General features: G+C 49.3%; 9 protein-coding genes and 1 non-coding gene across 10 annotated transcripts; 6 read left to right on the forward strand and 4 right to left on the reverse strand.

Moving 5' to 3' along the window:
- Positions 1 to 136: 136 nt before the first annotated feature.
- Positions 137 to 928, reverse strand: An11g02190 (uncharacterized protein; the record flags this gene model as incomplete). The annotated part of the gene is made up of 1 exon (XM_001394184.3): positions 137 to 928. The coding sequence occupies one exon, from the start codon at positions 926 to 928 to the stop codon at positions 137 to 139; it is 792 nt and encodes a 263-aa protein (XP_001394221.1).
- A 715-nt stretch (positions 929 to 1,643) lies between these two features.
- Positions 1,644 to 3,029, forward strand: An11g02200 (uncharacterized protein; the record flags this gene model as incomplete). The annotated part of the gene is made up of 4 exons (XM_001394185.3): positions 1,644 to 2,302; positions 2,356 to 2,415; positions 2,473 to 2,830; positions 2,895 to 3,029. 4 exons carry the CDS (start codon positions 1,644 to 1,646, stop codon positions 3,027 to 3,029), a joined length of 1,212 nt encoding a protein of 403 aa, XP_001394222.1.
- A 472-nt stretch (positions 3,030 to 3,501) lies between these two features.
- tRNA-Glu (CTC) lies at positions 3,502 to 3,573 on the forward strand. The gene has a single exon. It is a non-coding gene; the product is annotated as a tRNA-Glu (tRNA).
- Positions 3,574 to 4,029: 456 nt separating this feature from the next.
- Positions 4,030 to 6,587, reverse strand: An11g02220 (uncharacterized protein; the record flags this gene model as incomplete). The annotated part of the gene is made up of 8 exons (XM_059750106.1): positions 4,030 to 4,094; positions 4,150 to 4,286; positions 4,339 to 4,476; positions 4,529 to 4,617; positions 4,669 to 4,725; positions 4,851 to 4,986; positions 5,022 to 5,109; positions 5,162 to 6,587. 8 exons carry the CDS (start codon positions 6,585 to 6,587, stop codon positions 4,030 to 4,032), a joined length of 2,136 nt encoding a protein of 711 aa, XP_059601536.1.
- Positions 6,588 to 7,391: 804 nt separating this feature from the next.
- On the forward strand, positions 7,392 to 8,987 carry An11g02230 (uncharacterized protein; the record flags this gene model as incomplete). The annotated part of the gene is made up of 2 exons (XM_001394187.3): positions 7,392 to 7,586; positions 7,644 to 8,987. The coding sequence occupies 2 exons, from the start codon at positions 7,392 to 7,394 to the stop codon at positions 8,985 to 8,987; spliced, it is 1,539 nt and encodes a 512-aa protein (XP_001394224.1).
- Positions 8,988 to 10,734: 1,747 nt separating this feature from the next.
- Positions 10,735 to 11,685, forward strand: An11g02240 (hypothetical protein; the record flags this gene model as incomplete). The annotated part of the gene is made up of 4 exons (XM_059750107.1): positions 10,735 to 10,800; positions 10,906 to 10,930; positions 11,037 to 11,263; positions 11,323 to 11,685. The coding sequence occupies 4 exons, from the start codon at positions 10,735 to 10,737 to the stop codon at positions 11,683 to 11,685; spliced, it is 681 nt and encodes a 226-aa protein (XP_059601537.1).
- Positions 11,686 to 12,242: 557 nt separating this feature from the next.
- On the reverse strand, positions 12,243 to 13,660 carry An11g02250 (hypothetical protein; the record flags this gene model as incomplete). The annotated part of the gene is made up of 7 exons (XM_059750108.1): positions 12,243 to 12,427; positions 12,577 to 12,652; positions 12,784 to 12,891; positions 12,961 to 12,988; positions 13,077 to 13,100; positions 13,215 to 13,329; positions 13,510 to 13,660. 7 exons carry the CDS (start codon positions 13,658 to 13,660, stop codon positions 12,243 to 12,245), a joined length of 687 nt encoding a protein of 228 aa, XP_059601538.1.
- A 1,836-nt stretch (positions 13,661 to 15,496) lies between these two features.
- On the forward strand, positions 15,497 to 17,059 carry An11g02260 (hypothetical protein; the record flags this gene model as incomplete). Its single annotated transcript, XM_059750109.1, has 5 exons — positions 15,497 to 15,573; positions 15,757 to 15,897; positions 16,247 to 16,392; positions 16,696 to 16,805; positions 16,901 to 17,059. 5 exons carry the CDS (start codon positions 15,497 to 15,499, stop codon positions 17,057 to 17,059), a joined length of 633 nt encoding a protein of 210 aa, XP_059601539.1.
- A 2,451-nt stretch (positions 17,060 to 19,510) lies between these two features.
- An11g02270 (uncharacterized protein) lies at positions 19,511 to 21,337 on the reverse strand (the record flags this gene model as incomplete). Its single annotated transcript, XM_001394191.3, has 2 exons — positions 19,511 to 21,168; positions 21,238 to 21,337. 2 exons carry the CDS (start codon positions 21,335 to 21,337, stop codon positions 19,511 to 19,513), a joined length of 1,758 nt encoding a protein of 585 aa, XP_001394228.1.
- Positions 21,338 to 21,612: 275 nt separating this feature from the next.
- An11g02280 (hypothetical protein) lies at positions 21,613 to 22,603 on the forward strand (the record flags this gene model as incomplete). The annotated part of the gene is made up of 5 exons (XM_059750110.1): positions 21,613 to 21,748; positions 21,864 to 21,938; positions 22,016 to 22,039; positions 22,136 to 22,200; positions 22,445 to 22,603. 5 exons carry the CDS (start codon positions 21,613 to 21,615, stop codon positions 22,601 to 22,603), a joined length of 459 nt encoding a protein of 152 aa, XP_059601540.1.
- Positions 22,604 to 22,634: the final 31 nt, after the last annotated feature.

Consider the following 22,634-nt stretch of genomic DNA (forward strand, 5'->3'; position numbering starts at 1 on the left):
AATCTTAGACATCTATCCGCATTCATCTGGGTATGTGAGACAAATTGACAAATTGTAAGACACAAATGTAACAAGCATCCAAAGGAGAAAAGCACACTCCCAAAGCACCTAAACCAGCTTAATTACAGAAAATACATCAGATCTTAACCACACCATCACCCACCACCTCCTTCCTCAACGCCTCCTTCACAATCGCCCCACACATCTTCGCATACGGATTCGTCTGTACAGCCAACTGCTGTGCAACCTTATTCCCATACCTGCCCCCGAAAAAGAAATCCCGACTAGCCATATCCTCCAACTGCTCCGGCTCCACGACACGCAACTGATCCGGACCACCAATCACTTCTTCCTGCTTTCTCTCCTTCTTCACTCTCGCCGCTTTGAGCAGCAAATACCCGCGATGCGTATGCGCATCAGCCAGCAAGCGCGCCTGGACCGACGAAACTGGATCAGCAGGTGACCTGGGCGTCGCCAACGTGATAGCGTTCCCCAGGTCTGCTAGTAACGTGGATGCGGGCTGTGTGTTCTCGGGGTCAAAGATCTTGTCATCGTCATTATCATCACCACTACTCTCAGTGGTAGTCTTGGTCTTGTCAATGAGGATACGAAGAGTTTGGGCGCGGTTGACATATGCGGATGGGTAGGTTGGATGTTCGGCGATAAGGGTGTCGAGATCCTTGATTGCTTGTTGGATTGTTGGAATGTCCAAGGTGGTTTCGGATTGCAGGGTGCGGATTATAGAAACCTCGCGGGATTGGAGAGTCTGCAAAAGTTCTGGGGTGATGTTGAGGTGAGATGGATAGGTGGGGAGAGAAGAGTCGATGGTGATGGAGTTAGAGGGGGAGGATTCGGCGTCGAAGAGAGCTTGGAGGACGGCGGAGTCATTGGTGGTAAGGTTGGGTTTAGAGGTTGGATTTGGGGTCATTTTGCTTATAGCCTTTGGAGGAACTTCGGATATTGAGTTACCTGAGACTTTGGAGACGTATATTGTTTTGAAGGGGATGTAGCTGATAATAAGGTAGTGTCTGTAGTGAGAATGCTTGCTATCGGTGACACCGAACTTGGAGAACAATCGTTGGTATTTGAGTTAACCTACGATCATCGGTAGCCCGCGGAGCCATGTGAGCGGAGCTTATCAGAGCCTATCTTATAACAGGATCCAAAATCAGGGGCCGTGGCAATCACCGCATGCATCAGGAGTGGGTGTTCTCATGATGTAAACGAGGCAGCGGATGTTCCGCGGGAGTCGAAATACCCGCCGACAGCCGGGCTTGTCCGGGGTCAACCGACGACATCCGGCCCGGCTGGTTTACTATCCTGGCGTCCTGCAAACTGCCTGTGCTTGCTTATCCTCTACTCTTTCCCAAAACAATGTAATTATGATTCATGGCCGATTCACTGGGTTCGTCTTCTGGAAACGGACCCTCCCGATAACTATTGACAGTGTCAGGAGGCCCGCCGTCATCCGGACTTATAAAGATGGCCCTGGTACCCCCTTTGACCTCTCTGGAAGTAAACCCAAGATAGCCAGGCGCATCCACCTTTATGATACTTAATAGTCTTCTTTGACATCTCCCTTCTATACCCAAGTATTATAGAATCTCTTTGCTGTTTTTCATACAACATACAACTCCATCACCATGGCACCCAGCGCAATCTCCTCTCCTCCCTCTCCTCAACCAGCAACCACCTCCGACATCTCCAGCTATAAGGGGTATGACCACGTCCACTGGTACGTCGGCAACGCCAAAATCACCGCCTCGTATTATGTTACGCGCATGGGTTTCAAGCGGGTCGCATACCGCGGCCTCGAAACTGGCAGCCGTGCCATCTGCTCCCACGTCGTCCGCAACGGCGACATCACCTTTGTCCTGACCTCCCCTCTCCGCTCCCTCGACCAAATGGACCTCCTCACCCCCGAAGAGCAGAAGGAGCTCCGTGAGATTCACGAGCACCTCGAACAACACGGTGACGGCGTCAAGGACGTCTCCTTCGAAGTTGACTCCGTCGACGCAGTATATCAAGCTGCCGTGGCCAACGGCGCCAAGATAGTGTCTGCGCCACGCAGCCTCGAAGACAACAATGGGTACGTGCGGGTTGCGACTATCCAGACATATGGAGAGACCACCCACACCCTCCTGGAGCGCAAGTCATATTCTGGCGCATTCATGCCAGGATATCGATACGAGGACGGGGCCGAGGACCCTATCACGAAGTATTTGCCCGGCGTATATCTGAACCGTGTCGATCACTGCGTCGGTAACCAGGACTGGGATGAGATGGACCGTGTCTGCCAATAGTATGTTAACCACCTGATCGTTCACAGGGGAGTTGCTGACCATAATGTAACAGTTACGAGAAGGCCCTTGGCTTCCACCGTTTCTGGTCTGTCGACGACAAGGATATCTGCACGTGAGTGTTCCCCTACCAGTTACCAAATTCTATAGCAGAAAACTCACGAGATAACAGTGAATACTCCGCCCTCAAGTCCATCGTCATGGCCTCTCCCAACGAAGTTGTCAAAATGCCCATCAACGAGCCCGCCGTCGGCAAGAAGAAGTCCCAGATCGAAGAATACGTGGACTACTACAACGGCGCCGGTGTGCAGCACATTGCACTCCTGACCGACGATATTATTCGGGACATCACCAACCTCAAGGCACGCGGAGTTGAATTCATCAAGGTCCCTGACACGTATTACGAGGACATCAAGATCCGGCTCAAGAAGACCGGCCTGGTTCTTCACGAGGACTTTGAGACCATCCGCAACCTTGACATCCTCATCGATTTTGATGAGGGCGGGTACTTGCTCCAGCTTTTCACTAAGGTATGTGCACTGTTCTTCCCACTTATAATTATATTCAACGCAAATACTAATGAATATGTTATAGCACCTAATGGACCGCCCAACCGTCTTCATCGAAATCATCCAACGCCACAACTTCAGCGGCTTCGGTGCCGGCAACTTCAGGTCGTTGTTTGAGGCGCTTGAGAGGGAACAGGCTCTGCGTGGTAATCTGGTCTAAGTTTTATTTATTTTCTCAGTACAGAACTGCAAGACAGTTATTTGAAGGGGATAGTGTACATTCGGCCAGGTTGCCAAGTACATGATTAATGTTTGTCTTCTTTTCTGTTCTTGATTTGGATATGCTAGTGCTGGTCTGGACTAGTCGGAACCAAACAACAAGTATTACTTCAGGTAAAGAACGATTTGGGATACTGTATAACCAATCCGTTATTTATCGAGTCTTGATTTATTCTATTTATTAGGATAATTGGAATAATAGGAAGTATCTTGAGAGCATTTATCTTTGTGGATGATCTTTATCTAAAACATAACGTAATATGGTCAGTAAGTTGGGATCATCATGGGATCCCTAACTGTATGCATGCCTTCTCGAGTTATGTACAACCCACAAGAAATCAGCCCAAGAGAACGGTCTTAGACACTTCATTGACCTTTATATAAGCAAAGAAAGCTATTCTCTTCAACAAGAATCCGATATGGTGTAGTGGCTAACATCGCCGTCTCTCACACGGCAGCCGGGGGTTCGATTCCCCCTATCGGAGCTTAATCTTTTCTTCTTTTTGTTTTCTTTTCTATGCTTGATTCTAGGTCCTAGGTAGCTAGTGATATTGCCTCCACGTTATTTTAGTTTTTAGGGGGACTTGGTTGGGGGATGTTATTGCTCTTTCCTGGGAAGAAGGAACATGGAGACTGGGATGGCTTCTTGGAGCGGCTCTCTTCGGTGCTGTTGTGCTCCTCTGGTGAATATGCGGTTTTTCTTCCTATCTTATCGGGTGGTTGACAACTAATCATGTATTGCTAGGGGCTGTCGAGCGGGCGATATTGCCTGGTCTAGTGTGGCAAAGCTCAGCTGGGACGGATGCCTGGCTGTTCAAGGTGATTCCACACCTTATTATTTGCTGTTTACGCTTCATGGTGTGGTTTTATGGAACTTCTGCAGGAAATATATGCACTTCCCACGTGGGAATATATATTCATTCATTCGTGTCGCTAGTTTACTACTTTTTCGAAGAACTGGCACCGCCTGGTGTCGTTCCCCCGCGACGCTTATATTTCCGTGGATCTGTATATATTGTCAGTCTTCTGTGAAACGGATACACATAAGGACTCAGACATACCCTTTCGACTCATCAGTACTCTGTTCCTCGTTCCCTTTCCGCCTTCCCAGAAACCGCTTCCGGCTTTCCCAATAAGCACCGCTCGACATATTCCGCAGTTTTCGGGACGGTAGATTTGCTCTCGCGAGCAGAAGCCGCTATATTTGTTAGAATCACTTTGCTGACTATGTCACGATTGAGGGCACGTACCAAATCATACGATTAGCATGCTCATTGGGATGGTCTGTAGCGGCATCGTGGCATCTGCTTATATTAGCTTTGATAGAGGAAGCTAGCATGGTGTTCTCGTACTTATCGCAAGGGAAGACCTTCGCACAGCAGCTAAATCTGTTGCAATGTTAGAGTACGTCAACAAGGGCACCTGCACGATGGGTGTTACCTGAACCACCGATAGCTCTTGCCATAGTGCGTACATCGGCCACGACGAGGCAATTCTTGTCCGGCAACGATGCCAAGGACTTCCTTGGGCTGTCGATAGTGATTAGTGTAATCCAGATAAAAATTTGTGTAGCAAATTACCTTCTTCCGTGGAGGCTCGCGGAAACGAGATGAATCTATTGGATAGCAATCAGCATTCTGCCAAAATTCATTATATGGAGAACTCACATGCTGCCGACCCCACTTTCAGAAACTTGACTTCTGGAATTTTCATGACTGTAGTTGTGAGCGGTTGGTCCTCATTAAGGTAATTCCACACATACCCATTTTGCGGTGACATTGTCGGCAATTGGCCATGGCACTTTCACCTCGAACTGCAACGACACCGGGCGCGGGAAACGCTGTTGAGCATTCCGCACAGGTTGGGATAAAGCTACTGCGGAGGTTGTCAGCGTATGGCTACAATGCAAAAGCTGCCGTCAGATCCAACCTACCTAGGCAGAAGATCTACGACTGTGCATCCATCCAAGTCAAGGTAACCCGCACGAGTGGCGCTAGGATGCATAAGTTGTCGACGGAACCCTAAGTGCGTGTCAATACCCAATACTTTGAATACCAGAAATGAAGTACCTACCAAGGCTCATGGTATTCGCGCATTTCTTGCAGGTCTCGATCTTAGGAGACAGCTCATCGCTCTTGTCCTTGATCTGTGGGATATTCCTGACATCCAATGGCTCCTTGCATCGGTCACATTTGATGGTTATATAGAGACCTACGAGCTCTAAAAGCTCAATCCCGTAAAGCTCCAGAAAAGGGAAAGAAAGGGCGACTCCACGCTCGATCGTCGTAGGCGCCGGGAGATCCGGGACTGGAGCACCGCCTTCCTCCTCATCGTCGTCAGAAAACTCATCCTCAGAAGGAGTCATGTCTGAGTCGTCAGTGCCACTACCGTGTTCGCCCACAGCCCATTCAGGGGGCCGGGGCACAACGTGAACATGTGGCTTATCCTCCAATGTCACCCCTTCTGCTTGAGATGGAGGCTCGCTGGGTACTATATCATCAGATACCGCAGGCGCAGAAGCTGGTTCAGGGGCTTTTAGCGGCGTTTTGGCAAATTTATGCATATTGCTTGTCAAGTAGTTCACTTGAGACACAAGATTCAACTGTTTGTTCCCTTCAAGCCACTGCGAGAAGCCAGCTTCCACAGCTCGTCCTTCTGGGCTATCAATGCCCTGCAAATGAACAGTACTCGGTTCAAGAGGATACAAGCTAGGCACTAGGAGCTTCACTGTCTTAACAGAGCGAAGAGAAATAGGCAGACGATCTAGCTTAGTCGGTTGAATCGGGATGACGAAAGACAGGCCATCGTTGGACTTTTGAAAAAGAGGTAGCCTTCCCAGACGAGCGTCGAGTTGCTTCGTCTCGACTGCTCGTCTTTTCTCCGCCTGAGCCTTCTCTTCCGCGGTGTATACAGGAGCCGGAGGCTTAGGACTCGCTTTTTCCACCGGAGCCGGATATGTCTTCTTCCCAGAAGACACAGCTAGAGCACTCATATTTGACACTATCTTCTGCTCTTCTGACTGCTCTTTGCTGCCCACATTAGGCACAAACTTCAACGTCGGCCCCCGTTCCGTAGTAGTGAGCAAACGTTCCAGATGCCGATCAAGACTGTTCATCCAGCTGAGCAAAGTCCCCCCACTACCACTTCTGATAGTGCTGTCGACGATATCATCGAATCCTCTCGAGATATTCTCCTGAAACGCACTGCCCATTTCTGGATTGGTGACTTTGATAGACGGCCGTCCTTGCGCCGGATACGTCCCAGGAACATGCAAAATGCACTGAAGCTTGTCCATATCGAACGGAAAGTCAGGATCTGAGGGAGCCAAGCCAAAAGTCAATGTCGTTCCTTCGTCATTGCTGGTTTCTGTCGGATGGAACCGTCTTCTGAGCTGGTTGAGCTGGAACTCTCGCGGGTTCGAGGCTTCCGCTTTGGACACTGGTCGTTGACCAGAAGCGGAACCAGTACCCACCGAGCTCCCTGTTTGCGCGTTGCTCATGTTGAAGCACCTTAAACCAAGCTGTTGTAGGATAAATCGAATGGTCTGGTGAACTACATGGCAAAAAGCAGGTATCGGAGCGGATGTATATTTGCGGGCGGCGGGTGGAGCTCACGGGACAGCTAGGCCCAAAGGGGTAAGTAAGGCGGGCGAGTGACTGTCCGGATGGCATTTTGAGTCAAAAGCTGGTCGCCATCATCATGACTCATCTTTTGTCGTGATGTCTAGAGTCCAGTTGACTGTTTGACATCAAAGTGAACTGAACCGAAAGCTCTCGAAAGCTAGGCATCTACAGTTGAAGCCACATAGTGGCGATGCGAACGATAAAAAGGGGGTCAATTTTGGAGAGGCCGGTCCAGGCAAGATGGAATGGTCCAATGACGGGCGGGCGTATCCAATACGATGGCAGCCATTGCCCCCAATCCACTAAATGCTCCAGACACAGCTGTGAGTGGCCAGTGCGACTGTCAACATCACTGGAGCCTTGCATGGTTCGACACTTTATCCAAAGGATCTTCAAGTGGTCTGATTCGGCTCAGGAACCACCGCGAGCAATGCCTCCTTCCTTTTGGTCACAGTATTCGCTTACCACTACGATGGAATGGAACGATGCAGCTCAGTGCCAGGGGTGAGATCTTGGGGGTGATATCTAATAGGTCATTGCACCTAAGGCTGTTTACGTTAATCTTCAGACAGTCATGAGCCGACAACAACCTAGTACTTCAATGTCTTGCTCTTGACTTCCTCTTTACAACAATCTTTCTCATCAACTGGTCCTTGTCCCTGCCTACAGTCGCTTTCAAGATGGCATTACTTGCTGTCGCAGGCGTCTACGCTTTCGCAGCGTTGCTCGTTGCGATAGTCTTAAATGTCACGCGCCAATTGCTCTTTCGCAACGAGAAAGAACCACCCGTCGTCTTCCATTGGATCCCCTTCTTGGGAAGCACAATCAGCTATGGAATGGACCCCTATACATTCTTCTTCTCCTGCAGAAAAAAGGTCAGTCACCGTTCATCATGCGGGGGCCAATGATTACTGATCAAAGTGGTTGAATAGTACGGGGACATCTTCACCTTCGTGCTTCTGGGCCAGAAGACCACTGTATACTTGGGCGTTCAAGGCAACGATTTCATCCTCAATGGCAAACTCAAGGACGTGAGCGCGGAAGAGGTCTACAGCCCCCTCACCACCCCGGTGTTCGGGTCCGATGTTGTGTACGACTGCCCTAATTCCAAGCTGATGGAACAAAAAAAGTTCATCAAGTTTGGCCTCACGCAAGCGGCGCTCGAGTCACACGTCCAGCTGATCGAAAAGGAAACTCTCGACTATCTCCGGGACTCTCCACGCTTCAACGGCGCGAGTGGAGTCATTGATATTCCTGCTGCCATGGCTGAGATTACAATCTATACTGCTGCGCGCGCGTTGCAGGGCGAGGAGGTCCGCAAGAAGCTCACGGCAGAGTTCGCTGAACTGTACCACGATCTAGACAAGGGATTCAGCCCCATTAACTTCATGCTCCCTTGGGCTCCATTGCCGCACAACCAGAAGCGTGATGCTGCTCATGCTCGGATGAGAGAAATCTACACGGACATTATCAACGAACGACGCAAGAACCCAGACGAGGAGAAGTCAGACATGATCTGGAATCTGATGCATTGCACCTACAAGAGTGGCCAGCCGGTCCCGGACAAAGAGATTGCTCACATGATGATCACTCTGTTGATGGCAGGGCAACACTCGTCTTCTTCGATTAGTTCTTGGATCATGCTGCGATTGGCCTCGGAGCCTCAGGTGCTTGAAGAGCTCTACCAAGAACAGCTGGCCAGCCTTAGCAACAGAAATGGAGTCTTCGAGCCGCTGCAGTATCAGGACCTTGACAAGCTGCCATTCCTCCAGAGTGTCATCAAGGAGACTCTACGGATCCACTCGTCCATCCACTCGATCATGCGCAAGGTGAAAAACCCGCTACCAGTACCTGGCACCTCTTACATTATTCCCGAAGACCATGTTCTACTCGCCTCACCAGGCGTAACCGCGCTTAGTGACGAATACTTTCCTAACGCAACCAGGTGGGATCCGCATCGTTGGGAGAACCAGCCTGACAAAGAGGAGGATGGAGAGATGGTGGACTACGGATATGGCAGCGTGTCGAAGGGCACTGCTAGTCCCTATCTACCTTTTGGCGCTGGCCGTCACCGCTGCATTGGAGAGAAGTTCGCCTACGTCAACTTGGGCGTTATTATCGCGACCATAGTGCGCCACTTGAAGCTATTCAATGTGGATGGCAGGAAAGGAGTGCCCGGAACCGATTACTCGACCCTCTTCTCCGGTCCCATGAAGCCTGCTATAGTGGGTTGGGAGCGACGCTTCCCGGACCACTCCAAAGGGTCCTTGAATTAGGCCACCTTCTTGCAGGTTACCTTTCGTCTCCAGTCTTTTCCCAACTAGTACCTTGTAATAAGCATCCTGTATGATTAGAGCATTCAGTCCATAGCCAAAGAAAGAGATATGACCGCTGACCAGTCAGCATAAAGATCCAACATCCCAATCTTGAACCGTGATTGTAGACAAACCGAGGGTGAATGAATGAATGAATGCACGTGAGATCCCTCGTGTCATCATTCCACCACCTGTGAAACTTGCCCCCCTTCCATCCGAGGGTCAATTTCCACTTACCTTGACATGCGCATCAATACAAGTGCTGTCCGTGTACCAGCAAAACCGCGTATATGAAATACCACCCCAGGGCAAAGAAAGCTGCATTGAGATAAGGCGCACACATGCGCAGGGTGGCGTCTCAGAATGAACAAAAAGCAAGTAAATAGAACAGCGAGGATAAGGCTAGACCCATCTCGCCACAAAGCAAAGCAAAGTAGAAGAGGCATTTGACCTATTGTTCCGCGGGATGATGTACAGAATGCGACCCAGAGCCTGCTCCTGAACACTGAGGCTGAGCGCCAGCAAACACACACACAGCGCCACCTGCGGGAGAAGGGCCCGAGTATGTCAAAATAAGGATACGATATGGGGAAGGTGGAAGGGCGTGTGACCGACAGAAAAAGCTGCGGGCCGAAGTGTCAGACCCAGTGATGGATAGTTGAAGGTTTGATAATAGGTTGAATAGATTACCTAGACGGGGATAAATTGCGATCATAATGACATAAAAAAAGTACATGGGGGGATTTGGCGCTGATCGACAGGCCTGGACCTGGAATACGAAGCCCGGAGGAAGCATCCAGAAATGGATGAATCTGCAGTGTAGTATACCTAATGTAGGGGACGGAGGCTCATGACAGATTTGGTCGTGAAGGTGTGTGTGTGTGAAAGGCTGACCTCATCGCCGAAACAGGACTGCAGAACAAACAACTGCAGAGTGGCTCTATCATCATCATCATCCACTTCCAGGATCAGAATCCATTGAATGGAGCCCTGAGGACAAGGTATCCTGCCTGCTCCGGATCACGGGCGTGTGATGTGAAAAAAAAAAAAAAAAAATTAGAAGGAGGGGACATAATATCGTAAAGATCGGCGGGAAATTCGCTAAGCAATATTAAGAAGCCACTGAATTGATGACTTGTCAGCGCGTAATCCCGGGATTCCAGGAGGAGCAAGGGAACATCCGCAATGTGATCGAATTGCCAACGCAGAGATCTGGTGACCCGGAGATCGACAGTCGCCAGGTCCTACAACGCTAGAGACACAGTCCTCCGGCTCCCAGCACCGGCAGACATGGGGAGCAGAGAGGTAGAGGGAAAAAGTACCTGAGCTGGTTTGAAGAAAAGGCTACGGACAAGAGGAGGTTTGATTTCGCGTGTCTCTTTGCGGGGCGTACAAATGATGCTGACTGTTGTTGCAAAGAGGCCAGCCGCCATGTGACCACGTGATGGGGTCGGTCTAGCAGTGCTAAGCGCATTCAGGTCACCTTATTCGCACTTTCTCTTGGGCAGATGAACTGGATACGAATGCTAGGAGAGGCAATACTCCCGTATTGTGCCGGCAGATGACGATCTTTGGGCATCGCGGGGAGAATCTGGGGAAACATTGACCTTGTGGATCTGTCTGTCAGAGCCGACTGCAAGTATCGCCAGCTGTGGATGTGGAATACTGTGCAATCTCTCGACTGTAACCATCTGACGTTGACCTCAACATGTCAGTGTGTCTATCTTTGCTTTTCCCTGACCCCATTCTGGCATCTGGCGTCGTCTTGTGGCTTGTATGATGGGAGCGCGCATGTCCACTGATCTTCTTCACGTTGGCCACCACCCTGTGGATGTTATACTCTATATGGACATATATACGTACGTCTGAAATAAGGCAGAACTCCGGTTTACGAGAAGAAGAAGGTCAGTAGGTGAAACGGTTACCTAAAGTCCTAACCCAGTGTACCCAAGTTGTTGGAAGGATCCTATATCGAGTATTCGGCAGAGTTTCACCTAACAATGCAGACAGCACAGCTCCTGATAACCGGAGAATTGGTTGCTGCTACCCTCCATGAAGAAAGGAAGTTAAACCTAATCGATAACACCGACACTTTGGGTCTTCCTTCATTGGGATTTGGCCAGCGATATTCACCCGCTGTGAAGTCAAGCGCGGATGATGCTATGATGATTCCCGACCAGGCTATGATGATAACCCCGTTAACTTGTTTGCAAATGAACATCGGTTGCACAAAGCAGGTAGACTGAGAATTCTCCGGCTGGCATTCGCAATAGGACTATACACGGGGTTATGATAGGCATGGGCATCCTGTTTTTCGTCCACATTCCCAAGAAAACAAATGATAGCGAGGTGCAACGCTCCACCAGCCTCTTCGAATCACTGCCAGCGACTTTCATCTTCTAGTTTACCCGTCTGGTATAGAGCAGAGGCAGGGCAATGCAAACCAGTCGAGTTGAATAAGCAGGCGAGTGGTACAGCACAAGTACCTCCGTATGTAAACGGGGCTATTGATACCGACGAAAACCTCGATGGAACCCCGGCAATACGACTAGCGACTAAACCGCCGCGGAATACCCGGTCACTTGGCTCCAATCCCACCAGCATTCCGATCTTGATATGCAGGGAGACACCGGCGCCATTGTACCACACCATATGGTGACATTAATTTCCCAAGCCCTATGCGATCCCTGATCTTTCAATAAAGCCACAACTCAAATTATACCGGGCGTACATTTGTCTGTGCTACCGTGATCGAATGGTGATTAGTCTTGCCGGGAGTGGGAGGAGAAAAGCCTCACTAAGAAACGCGTCCCCAACTTCCCCGCCAAATCATCGTCGTGACTAGGCTTGCTCCCCGCGCCTCCCCCTCACTAACCAGGCGCACAGAGCGCTGCTTGTTCTGATTCGCAGGTGGCTTTTGCGATTAAGGACGAATCGAGTAAGCTGAGCCCGGATGAATGTAACTTGGACCCACTGACGAGGATATTCAGGAGCGTGACTTGGGACCCTAATCTGAGGGTAATACAGCTAGCTGCCAGCTACGAGCCCCCGGCTGCATAACACGGCATTCACAGTGTGCGTTGGGTAATAGAATATGTGCGACAATCCCAACAAGCGGTAGGCCTACATGTACGGATTGGGTTTTGGGAGCAGTTGGTCTACAACCGCTGCACTCAACGAATCAAGCAATCGCCTGACTCTCTGGACGCCGTAGCTTCAAGTGTGAACCAGCAAATTGAGGTAACGTGAGACATGCCATTGGTTGTGAGCTCGGGATAGCGCGTATTCGAGGTACGCCGCACCAGGAAAAGTCATTGCCATCATGTGACTCCTAGCCCTTCCGGCTAGCCCGGAAAGGGGATCAGTTTCTCCGTGATTACTCCGTCCATACGGACCTGGCCCTGAGCCAAAGCACCAACAATTGTCCCTGGAAACCAGCAATCCATGCCCAATGAAGACCCAGTTGTACCTACTCTGTTAAATAATCGACCAAAAGTCCCGACTCCCGGCAAGCTTCAATGGTGTTTTTCGAAATCACTGAATAGGTCACCTAGTATGCGGAATTCTGTGCGCTGGGAATCCCGCATCCGACGGAATCTCGCCGCGCAAAGATACACGCTAGCCTCCTCCGGCAAGGCAGATACAACTAGTGCGGATCGTCTCGACCTTCGATGGACGGTTCCATGTTGTCTCTAGCGGGGTTCTACGCATAGCATGAACTCAAATCGGAGCGACGTCCTCCGGGCCCGTAACTGACGTTAAACGGCTGCTCAGTCTTAATACTGGAGAGTGGCCTCGATGCAACAAACAACCACAGATGTGTTGTGTTGCTATACTTGGAAGGTGTTGATAACTTGATATCCGCCTATCTCCATAATGACGACGATGGTAGTGATGTGGCTGGTCTCACCCAAGGCTGAGATAGCGAGCTTACCTTTCTCGTAACAACAAGGACAAAAGCCCTTTGCCAAAATCAACAAGTCAATTGGTATGCGCATGCATGTCAGGACGGCCACTAAGGTGAACGGATTGGGCCAATCATCAAGTTACCCGAGGCGGTCTACACAATCTTCGCTATTCCCATGCACCCAGAATCCATATACATGGTCAGGTGAGAAGGTCGATTTCAGTATCAACGAGCGGATACGAATGATCGTCCACAAAAGATCACTCTAGGCTACTATTTACCATCGGGCACCGATCTGGAGATCAAAATCTTCTTCCTCATACCAAATTATCTCCACCGTCATTGGCCTATACAGGAAGGAAAAGTCTGCTAGCCGCAACCTGAACCCATCGTCGCCTGTGTGTATACGCTAAAACAGACTAAAATTACACCATACAAGCAGATACATACAATCCACCCCCGCCAAATACCGAAAATGACCACTACGGTAAAACCACACCAGCCATCGGGCAAGTACACCGACAAATCCGTCCAGACAAGATAAAAGTATAATACCACTCTAAGCCAAATCCGTACCATGATCCCCAAACCCCAACCCTCTTCTAGAAGACTTCTCGAAGGCGCACCACACCAAAATCGGCATCATCGGTTGCCTTGCGACCGTAAACGTGGTTAGCGCCAAACACTCACACATGGCATGTGATCGTTTTTCGCCTCTCGATGGCATTTTTTTGCCTCCTGGAAACATCTGGTAGGTGGCTGATACTAGCGGTGGTTTGAGATTTTGGGTGATCGAATCAGAATCTCGGGATGTCTGAAGGGGGCCAGCCGGTTGCCTGGGCCGTAAGATTGTGTATGTATTACTCTACATAATCCTTTCGCTAGCTGGTTGGTTAGTTAGCTTTTCACAAGCCCTTTCTTTGTAAGACAAATAAGCAGGCCGACTTGATCCACATTTAATACAAATCACATTCAAACCATGAACACATACTCCGTTACGTATCCATCCACGCTTTGACCCGAACCCTACCTAAGCCAGTGGCTGGTAATCGCTGCCGATGCAGCCCAAGTATACTTTATCACGTGATCATGGGGGATTATGATCTTAATATGCATTCACAATGCCTCTCCGATTAACCCAAGTATCTAACCGAACATACCAGGGCCCTTAGGATGGAAGTCAAGTTTCTGAATGATTAGCAAGGAATTGAAACCCATGGTTACCTGAGGGCCAACCAAAAGCATCAACAGGTCATCTTTCCATGACAACTAAGGTCCTGACCTAGAGTTGCTCGGTGCTAAGACTCTCAATATCACCCTAATTGGCTGCGTTCACAGTTATCCATCTCTTGATAGTAAGCTCTGTCTGGCTTCGGGGCTTCAAATCAGACACTTAATTATGCCGATACCCGTGTCAATAACATCTCTCTATCTTCGAGCTCGACTTTGGTTAGGCGAGAAGCGCTACGGCACCTTCTCACCAAGCGTAGTGAGAGTGAGCGACACCCGACTGATCAAATGACCATGTTACTCAGCGGAGCTAGAAGGCCTAAGATACGTCGCGCAACACACACCCATTCCCGTCCCATGTTCGCCGGGTGGTTTCCTGAGTATTGGGAATATACGAAGGCGTTTTACACGCTTTATGATATTCCAGATTGGTATGATGGGTTGAAAAGGGAAATGACTAGGTATGATGACGAGTTGGCGGCGGAGAGGGTGTTAAGGAATTGATTTGATCAGCCGAGGGATCATCTCCGGAGTTTTTATGAGAGGAATAGAGATGGGTAGGGTAGTTCGATGTGGATTTTTACTGTCTTCTTTTCTTGTTCGATTTCTCTTTTCCTACGGCAGTACACTTGATATTGTAGCTGGTCTGGATGATGTGTCGTATAGATCTAGAATGCCATAAATCTGATATCATGTGACTGCCAAGTCTACATCTTAGCAATAAGCGGGGGGCCCCCGACCGGTCAACGGAGCAGACCAGTGCGGTAACTTAACGAAAGAACAAACAAACAAGCAAAATTGAATACGTACCTAGCTCGGCATTTCCCCGATCAATGGATCCATGCGCCCGTCAGCCTCAACGACCGTCGTCATACATACTATACTGAGAAAGAAACTAACTCCCAAAAGAATCAGGCTGAAACAAACAATCCTCTATCCTCTCCGCCACGTGCCGAGACACACCTAGTCTACTGCAAAGTAACCTAACTATCAAGTGGCAAGGACAGAAATCAAGAAAAAAAGAAGCTATCCACTAGCTACACACCAACTCCCCGAATCTAGACAATCGGCTTACAACAAGATAGCCAAGTCTAGATTCAACCCACAATCACACATATTTAGTGTGCATATGTGTGTGCGGTCAAGAAGTGAACACGTACATATGATGGGGCCGGGAAGGGAAAGAAAAACGGTGAGCGAAGGGAAAGTTGCGGGAAATAGAGTTCAGAATGTTCTCGGAGAAATAGAAGAGCAAATGATAAAACAAGATATTCGGTGTCTAAGTTAGTTGAGTTTTTTTGTTTGGTATTATTCCGAATATACCCCATTGTGTATGCAGGTTGTGAATGGATGTGTGGATGGGAAAGAGAAAATCTCGGCATGCCGAGCTGGATTGGGGAGTCGGGCCGGGTAGGTAGCTGGTTGGCTCGTTGGTTTGGTTGGCTGAGATGTCTCGGTCGGGCACCGTTGGTCATTGGTTATCATTATTCATGGTATTATTATTTCGGGGCTTTACAGGGTAGGAAATAATGGAGAGAATTATTAACAAGGTCAAAGGTTTATTCACGGTGATGTATGTAGATAAAGATACAGGTTGGGAGTTATTGCTCCACATCCAGCCATCAAGGCAATTGAAACGAGTGACGAGAAAATCAAGATTATCAGTGGATGGATGGACAGTCCGTATCCTGTATACAGAGTAGAGATCAAATTGAAGGGAGGGGAGGCTGAAGGGTGAGAACTGGATAGCCTAGTAAGGATGGATGGATGGATGGATGGATTGAATACAACCTTCCCAAATCAGCCCGAGTACTGCACCTGTCACTCAGATACAGTGTCACTGTATAACACAGCTCACAGTACCGGTGAAGGCTACTTTGTTCGGGGGGGGGAACGAATCACTTGGCTGCCCGATCTCAGAACCCGCTCCACAAGGGGCCCGCAATTTGAAAAAACTAAACTACTTAGCAACAAGTTATCCTGGGAATTGACACAAGGGAAAGAAGTGGAGGAGGGCCCCCCTCTCTCTCAGCTGACAAAAAACCACTCGCGCGGCGTCCACCCCGACTTTCTGCAGGGGCAGTAAACTCTTTCGGGCCAAGTTTCCCCTCAGCCGCTTTGCGCTGGTGGTCGGGGTTGGATCCACCGCCGTGGTCTGGGTGCTTGAGAGAACCACGGGCTGGCTTTTGCTCCACGTTTTCGGGCAGATTCGGACGTCAGAGTTTGCAGGTTTGCAAGGGAACTCGGATTGTCATTGGTTTAGTCTATCGGGAGATTCAGGGAGATATTGTGGAGAATTAAGAGGAAAATCAGGAGGGAATAATGTAATTTCTCTTCTTACTTTCCTTTACGGAAAGCACAGTATGCTTTTCTGCCTTCCAATGGATCCGATCCGACCCTTTTTCGGATTGTGCTTATGTTTGCTTTTTGCGCGTGAAATTCGGTTGGTTACCAATTTGTGCGTGTTATTCAGGTTGTCTTAGTACTTTTCTACCAAGTACTGGTTAGCTGGGTAGCTGGTTAGTTACCTAGCTAATTTGGTGACACCTAGTCAGTCTCAGCTAAGGAATGCGACCTCTTCGACTGACATAAAACGGATTACAGCGGTCCGAGGGATTCTGTTGAATGCAACAATCTACGGAGTAATTAACTCATTAGTAAGTTGATGTTACTTGACTCGTTGCTACTATTTACTAATAGTCCACTCCATATTTCCAAACTCCGGTTTTCCTGGGAGTACCCGCGTTACGTCATTGTTGTTGAAGCAATGAAGATGTCAGTGCGCACGAGACCAGGGCCAATGCAACTTATCCCGAACTTTATACTGGGATTAGTCCGCTATTCCCCAATGCATACCATCCACATAGGACAGCTTCTACGATATGCCATTGTGTAAATGAAAGCAATAGATACTTAGTAGTTGTAGACAGATACAAGATCCTACTACTCCATAGATAGACTTCCGAATCCTCTCCGCTCAGTAAATCTGCAAGGCGTGCGCAGATGACCTGCTTATTTCCAATGGAGCTGCGCGATAGCCTCCACGGCAGTCATTGCATACGGCAGTTGTTGAGCTCGAGCTCTTCACGGCAGAGTCTAGAACAGGCAGGCAGGTTGAAGAACCGCTGCGACCGTTTTCCAACTCTAACAGGGGCTGATTACGAGCTGCACCTCATCCAGCTTGAAGTCAATCTTAATACCTGACAATATCTTTCATAGTATCCTCTACACCACCAACTCATCCCATCATACTTCATCAACGCCACGCCAACTAGTTACTATACCTCGGACAATTATGCTGATCCTGAAACCAAAAAGCACATGGACAGAACAACACACAGAACAAAATAAGAAGAATCAAAGTTAATCTTCTCCAAATACAAAGTTCCGACAGAAACCGCACTCTTAACTCAATCAAACAGCATCTATCTAACAAGTAATAAGTGACGCAAATGCCCGACCGGGCTTTCTTGATCTAGCGACCCCGATATACTTTGCGAAAACACAACGCGCAGACACACGCACACATTTCTCTCTGATCTGCATCCATCCTTATTCCATCGAAGCTAACCAGACTATATCTCGTGGACCACACAACAGATCGTAGTTCGGTGAGTAGAACTAGTAGATGATGATGTTATCAAGGAGTTGGTACCCAGATCATGATGTGAATCTGATGTGACCCTGGAGTAATCCCGCCCGGTTCAGTCGGCTTTTCTGGCTTTTTTTTTTTGTCCCCGTCATACCTTCCCCCCTCCACCTTTCCCCCTCCACCCCCCTGTTCCCCTCCAAGAGCAAACTGTCATCGATTGTTGTTGGTTGGGTATGACAAGGACGGCGGGGGGGGGGGGGGGGGGGGGGGGTTAGGTTCAGTATGTATGTAGGTAGGTGGGGGGAGGGACGGGAACCCCGAGATGCCCTTCCTTGCCTTCCATCATGCTCCATGGAAGAAGAGTTTCGTGATCACATCGAACTCAACTTAAGTGGTTAGTAGTAACTCGATAACTAGTAGATGTTCACAAAACATACCGAACAAATACATACGTACACCCATAGCTTCTCTTTCCAGTTACTTTCTCGCCTCCCTCATTTCCAATTTTAGAATTAAGTTCTTATTTTATTTTACTTTTTTCTTTGTGTTTTTCCTTCCCTCCCGATCGAAATTGTCTAATGGAGGGATCTTAATATCGGGCGCATGTGAAGGGGAGGGAACCAGGGGATCAGTGCGAGATTCTAGATCTCAACAGGTACGGCCTGTGGTTCGAAGGTTGGGGAGTTCCCCTCACTCTTCCCCTACCCTCCTATTCATTTTTGCTACTACTATTATTATTATTGTTGTTGTTATTATTATTTTCTCTTGCTACGTGTCAGTGCGCCTTAGCCCAGGCCCACGGCGGCCAGCGGCCCATGGATGGATGGGCTTCGGTGTAGAGTCGCGTCACCACACCACACCACACCACTTTCTCTCTCTCTCTCTCTATTTAGGTTTCTTTCTTAGACTTTTACTGCTGAAATCAAGGAAGATGTAGCTCATATCATATCCAATGTGGATTTCTATTTCGCTGGATTTCTTTTGGTTTGGGAGGAATTTAAAACACAAATAGCAATCTCACAGTAGCATACATGGATGATAACATGCGCAAAGACAGGCAGCGGGAGGTAGTAAAGTCACGAACAAGTAGTGGTATCTGGTATCAAGAAGAGCTAAACTGGCTGTTCCCAAGATGCATGTTTGCAATGTTTTTCTGCCGCTTCAAAATAATCAAACGCAGGCTGCCTCACTCCCTGACGCAATCACATCCATAATAAGAAAGAATAAAACCCTCTTTTCTTTTCAGTATGTCCACCCATAGTAAGAAGTGAAAAAAAGGAAAAGAAAAAAAAGAGACAATGAAGACCGTATCCGACCATGCATCGCCAAAGAGGAAGTTTCATCTGTACATGTGAAATTAAGGATGTAATAAAAGGCGTTGTCCCTCCGGTGGCCCATATATAATGACAGCAGACAGCCTCACAATGCAATGTTGAAAGATGGGGTAAGATGAAAGGAAAAGAAAAAAGGAAAAAAAGCAAAACAATGACCCGAAACGCATTAGGTCGGATATAACAGCCGTATGATCCCTAGGTGCGCCAATATGCAATGCAGTCGTGATGGTACGTGTCACAAGGATGATAATCAGTCGGCGGTCTTTACATGTTTTGGAAAAGAAAAGAATCGAGGAAACAAGGAAGTAGCCGTTCGAGTATCGGGTATCATAGTCAACAAACATTACCGATCCAGAAGAAAGGATATGCTTTGACACAGATAATGAAAGGCGAAGACGTGTCGATGAATCTGTCAAGGGCTTCACCACCCCTTCACATGGTATTCCCAAGGTCCAAAGTCGGTGTAGTGAGTAAAGGATCCGGTCTTGTCCTTACCCTGACTGGTAGCCTTGGTTGCAGCGCCACCGGCCTGGCCGGCTGGCTGTCCCTTAGACCCCTTCGGTCCAGGGTATTCTTGTAGATTGGCCATATCATGCGCCGTATGTCTGCGCTTGAGGAATGCGTTGGCAGTCGCACTCTTCTGTTGACGTTCCCACAGCAAGTGTCGGCGGAGAGACTCGGTCAGTTCGGTAGCAAGCATGTTGCGGCGAGTTGTCCGTGGGGAGTGAGCAACAGACTGCGGGGTGGGCTTCATGATGATCGGCTTTGAGCGAGGGACGTCGGGACCGCGCATCGTCAAGTTCTCGTCATCGTCCTCAGGCGGTGATGCAGGGATCGAAGGACCATTAGGTGAAGTAAGACGCGAGCGTTGTAGGGCTGGACTAGACCGGGTCGGAGCGCCCATCTTAGTAGGCTGATGCATCATCATGGTGAGAAGGGAGCGACGCGAAACAAGGTTGGGCCGGGAATCCACACGTTGGAAGAGTTCCTTCTCCTCAACACTGGATCGGCCACTCTCTGTAATCGAGTCTTCCCAGTCAGAGTCCGAGTCCTCAATAGCACTCTCAGAAACTTCGTCGTCAGTCTCGACGGCATCCTCATTATCCATAGCACGTTCCCGGATAGGCTTGATAATTTCGTTCTGGTCCCTGAATGAAGCCACCTTTTTCCTGAGATCCTGGCCATTTGCCGAAGGCTTACTCAGTTCATCAGAAAGAGAACTGCGATGCGGCCCTTGCAGTGCCATGCGATCCTCGAAGCTGCTTTCATCGTCATCACCCGACGAGCCTCCAAGAGTGAACATGCCGCCCTTCTTCTTGAAGGGAGTGGGCTTAAGTTGTGCTGGAGGCTTGGCCGGGCCAGGTTCGGCAGCCAATCTAGGTTGCGACCGGTATGACGAGGAGATGACAGAGGGAGAGAATCCGCGGACGATGCTTGGCGACTTGATCAATTCGGAACGGGTAAGGATGCCGGACGAAGAAACACTAGTGTCAGACCCGGCAGCATTGCCATTGTTATCGCTGTCATTGCCTTCGGGCGCAGTAGTCGAGCAAGACTCAGTAGACTGGTTTGGTTGTTGGCTCAGAGGGTACGGGGGCGGGGTTGGCGTCCGCCTCGCCGTAGAGACAGAAGGAGGGGTGGCGGGAGTAGGTGTCGACGGGCGCGGTGTAATATCGACGACAGGGGGCTCGACTGTCGACATGACGGTAGAGATGGGTTCAAGGTTTTTCTTCTCTTTGATGTTAAGCACCATCCGCTCCAAACCTAGAGATGTAATATGCTTCTCCTTTCCGCGGGCAAGGCTGGCCATCGAATCCTCACGCACCACCGCCGGCTTGTAGTCCAAGCACTTCGGGCGTTTAATGTGATGTTCTATCCGCTCTGCCTGCTCGGATGCCGCCGATTCAACACTCGCAGAAAGTTCTGGCAAATCTCCAGCTTCGGAACGAAGGAGTGGCAAAACCGAGGTAGTGCTGGAGGTCTCCGGCTCCACACAGAAGGTCTCACGTGTCCAGAGTCGCCAGCTCAGGTTTTCCAGACGCCGGCCTTCCTCCATATAGTCGGCACATTTCGAGAAGACTAAATTCCGAGATCAATTGTCAGCCACCAGACGCGACTGATACCTGCAACGGTACACGATGCACTTACCCATCCACATGCCATGCAGGCTTTGCGCATTGGCTGTATCGACCTTATGGATCTTGGCCGTATCCACCGTCAGAACGGGGGTTGAAAAACGCGAAGCCATTCTAACGACGCCACAATTCCGAAGATGCTGAAGTTCCTCAAACGATTCTTTTCTTCCCCGTAGGAGTGTAGTTTCGGGGTCGCCGTCTCCCCCAAGCGTGGTCGTTCGGCGCGAGAAATTGCGAGATAGACCTCTTCGATCCTCCAAGGTTACTGAGAGTAACGCCTCCAAATTTGGGTTCTGCAGCGTGCTGCAGAAAGTCGATTGAATTGAAAGTGGCGCCCAAGCTGCCCGTCAAGTGCAGCAAGTGTCGAGTTCAACAATTGCTGTGCGAGATGGAGTGTGGTATGGCGCAACAGAGATCGATCCGGGGTAGGTCGATTGATCGAAGCCGGTTCCGTAAGCGGATCCTTCACACTTCCAGTACTACCTATCCAAGAGAGACACGACCGAAAACGACAAACGGTCGGGGTGGGTGAAATTTGAACGAAGGTTCAGGCGTCCTGGCGCGAAGTATGTAGATATGTCCGGTTCAGGGAGGTCGGAAATGGTCGTGGGGGTGAGGATTGAGGGTGATGGGCGAGAGGAATGAGTGAAGGAGGAAAGAAGGAAGGGAAAAAATCGAAGGGGAATATGGGGGAGGAGAACCTTAGTCTGGCTGGTGGAGCGGACGAAGAAAAGAGGAAAAGGCAAGATAGTTAACGGACGGGTCGGTGGAGAATTGGGGGGAAGAGGGAGGGAGGGTGGATGAGAGAGCGTCCGGTATGAACTGGTGACGGGTTCAGTACAAGGGGAAAAAAGGGAAAAAAAAAAAAAAAAAAAAAAAGGCAGAAAATGGGAATTTGACGGTGGCCACAGAAAAGTCCGATGGGGGTACGTACCGAGGGAGAGGTACTGTGGTTGACCAGCCATGGGGGATGGCGGTAAGTACAAGGATGGGCTCCTAGCCGCGCCTCCTCCCCATCCGTGGTCCCGGATGTGTGATTAATCTTGGGATTATTTGCGTTCTTTTTTTTTTTCCTTCTTTTTCTTTTTCCGAATTTTTGATTTTTCTGAAATTGAAATTTCCCCTTTGGTAATGGTACATCCGGAGTACCCCCGTGGGTCTACTGGTATTTCATACATGGTTATAACACCGGTAATATTACCATCGGTCTGTTTCCGGAGTCCCACATTGGAACAAAGTACGAAACTGGTATTGAAGAACAATTACTACTAGTTGAAGTGCTCCGTAGTAAGGCAGGTACTTCTACTAAACCCAGTAGGGCCAGCTATACATCGGTGAATGCGGTTCACCCCCCAGCACTGCAACCAGATGAAGCTTGACCCTGGATCTGGATAGATACATACTAATACC

The sequence above is a fragment of the Aspergillus niger genome, assembly GCF_000002855.4.
Source record: "Aspergillus niger supercontig An11".
Classification (NCBI taxonomy): Eukaryota; Fungi; Ascomycota; class Eurotiomycetes; order Eurotiales; family Aspergillaceae; genus Aspergillus; species Aspergillus niger.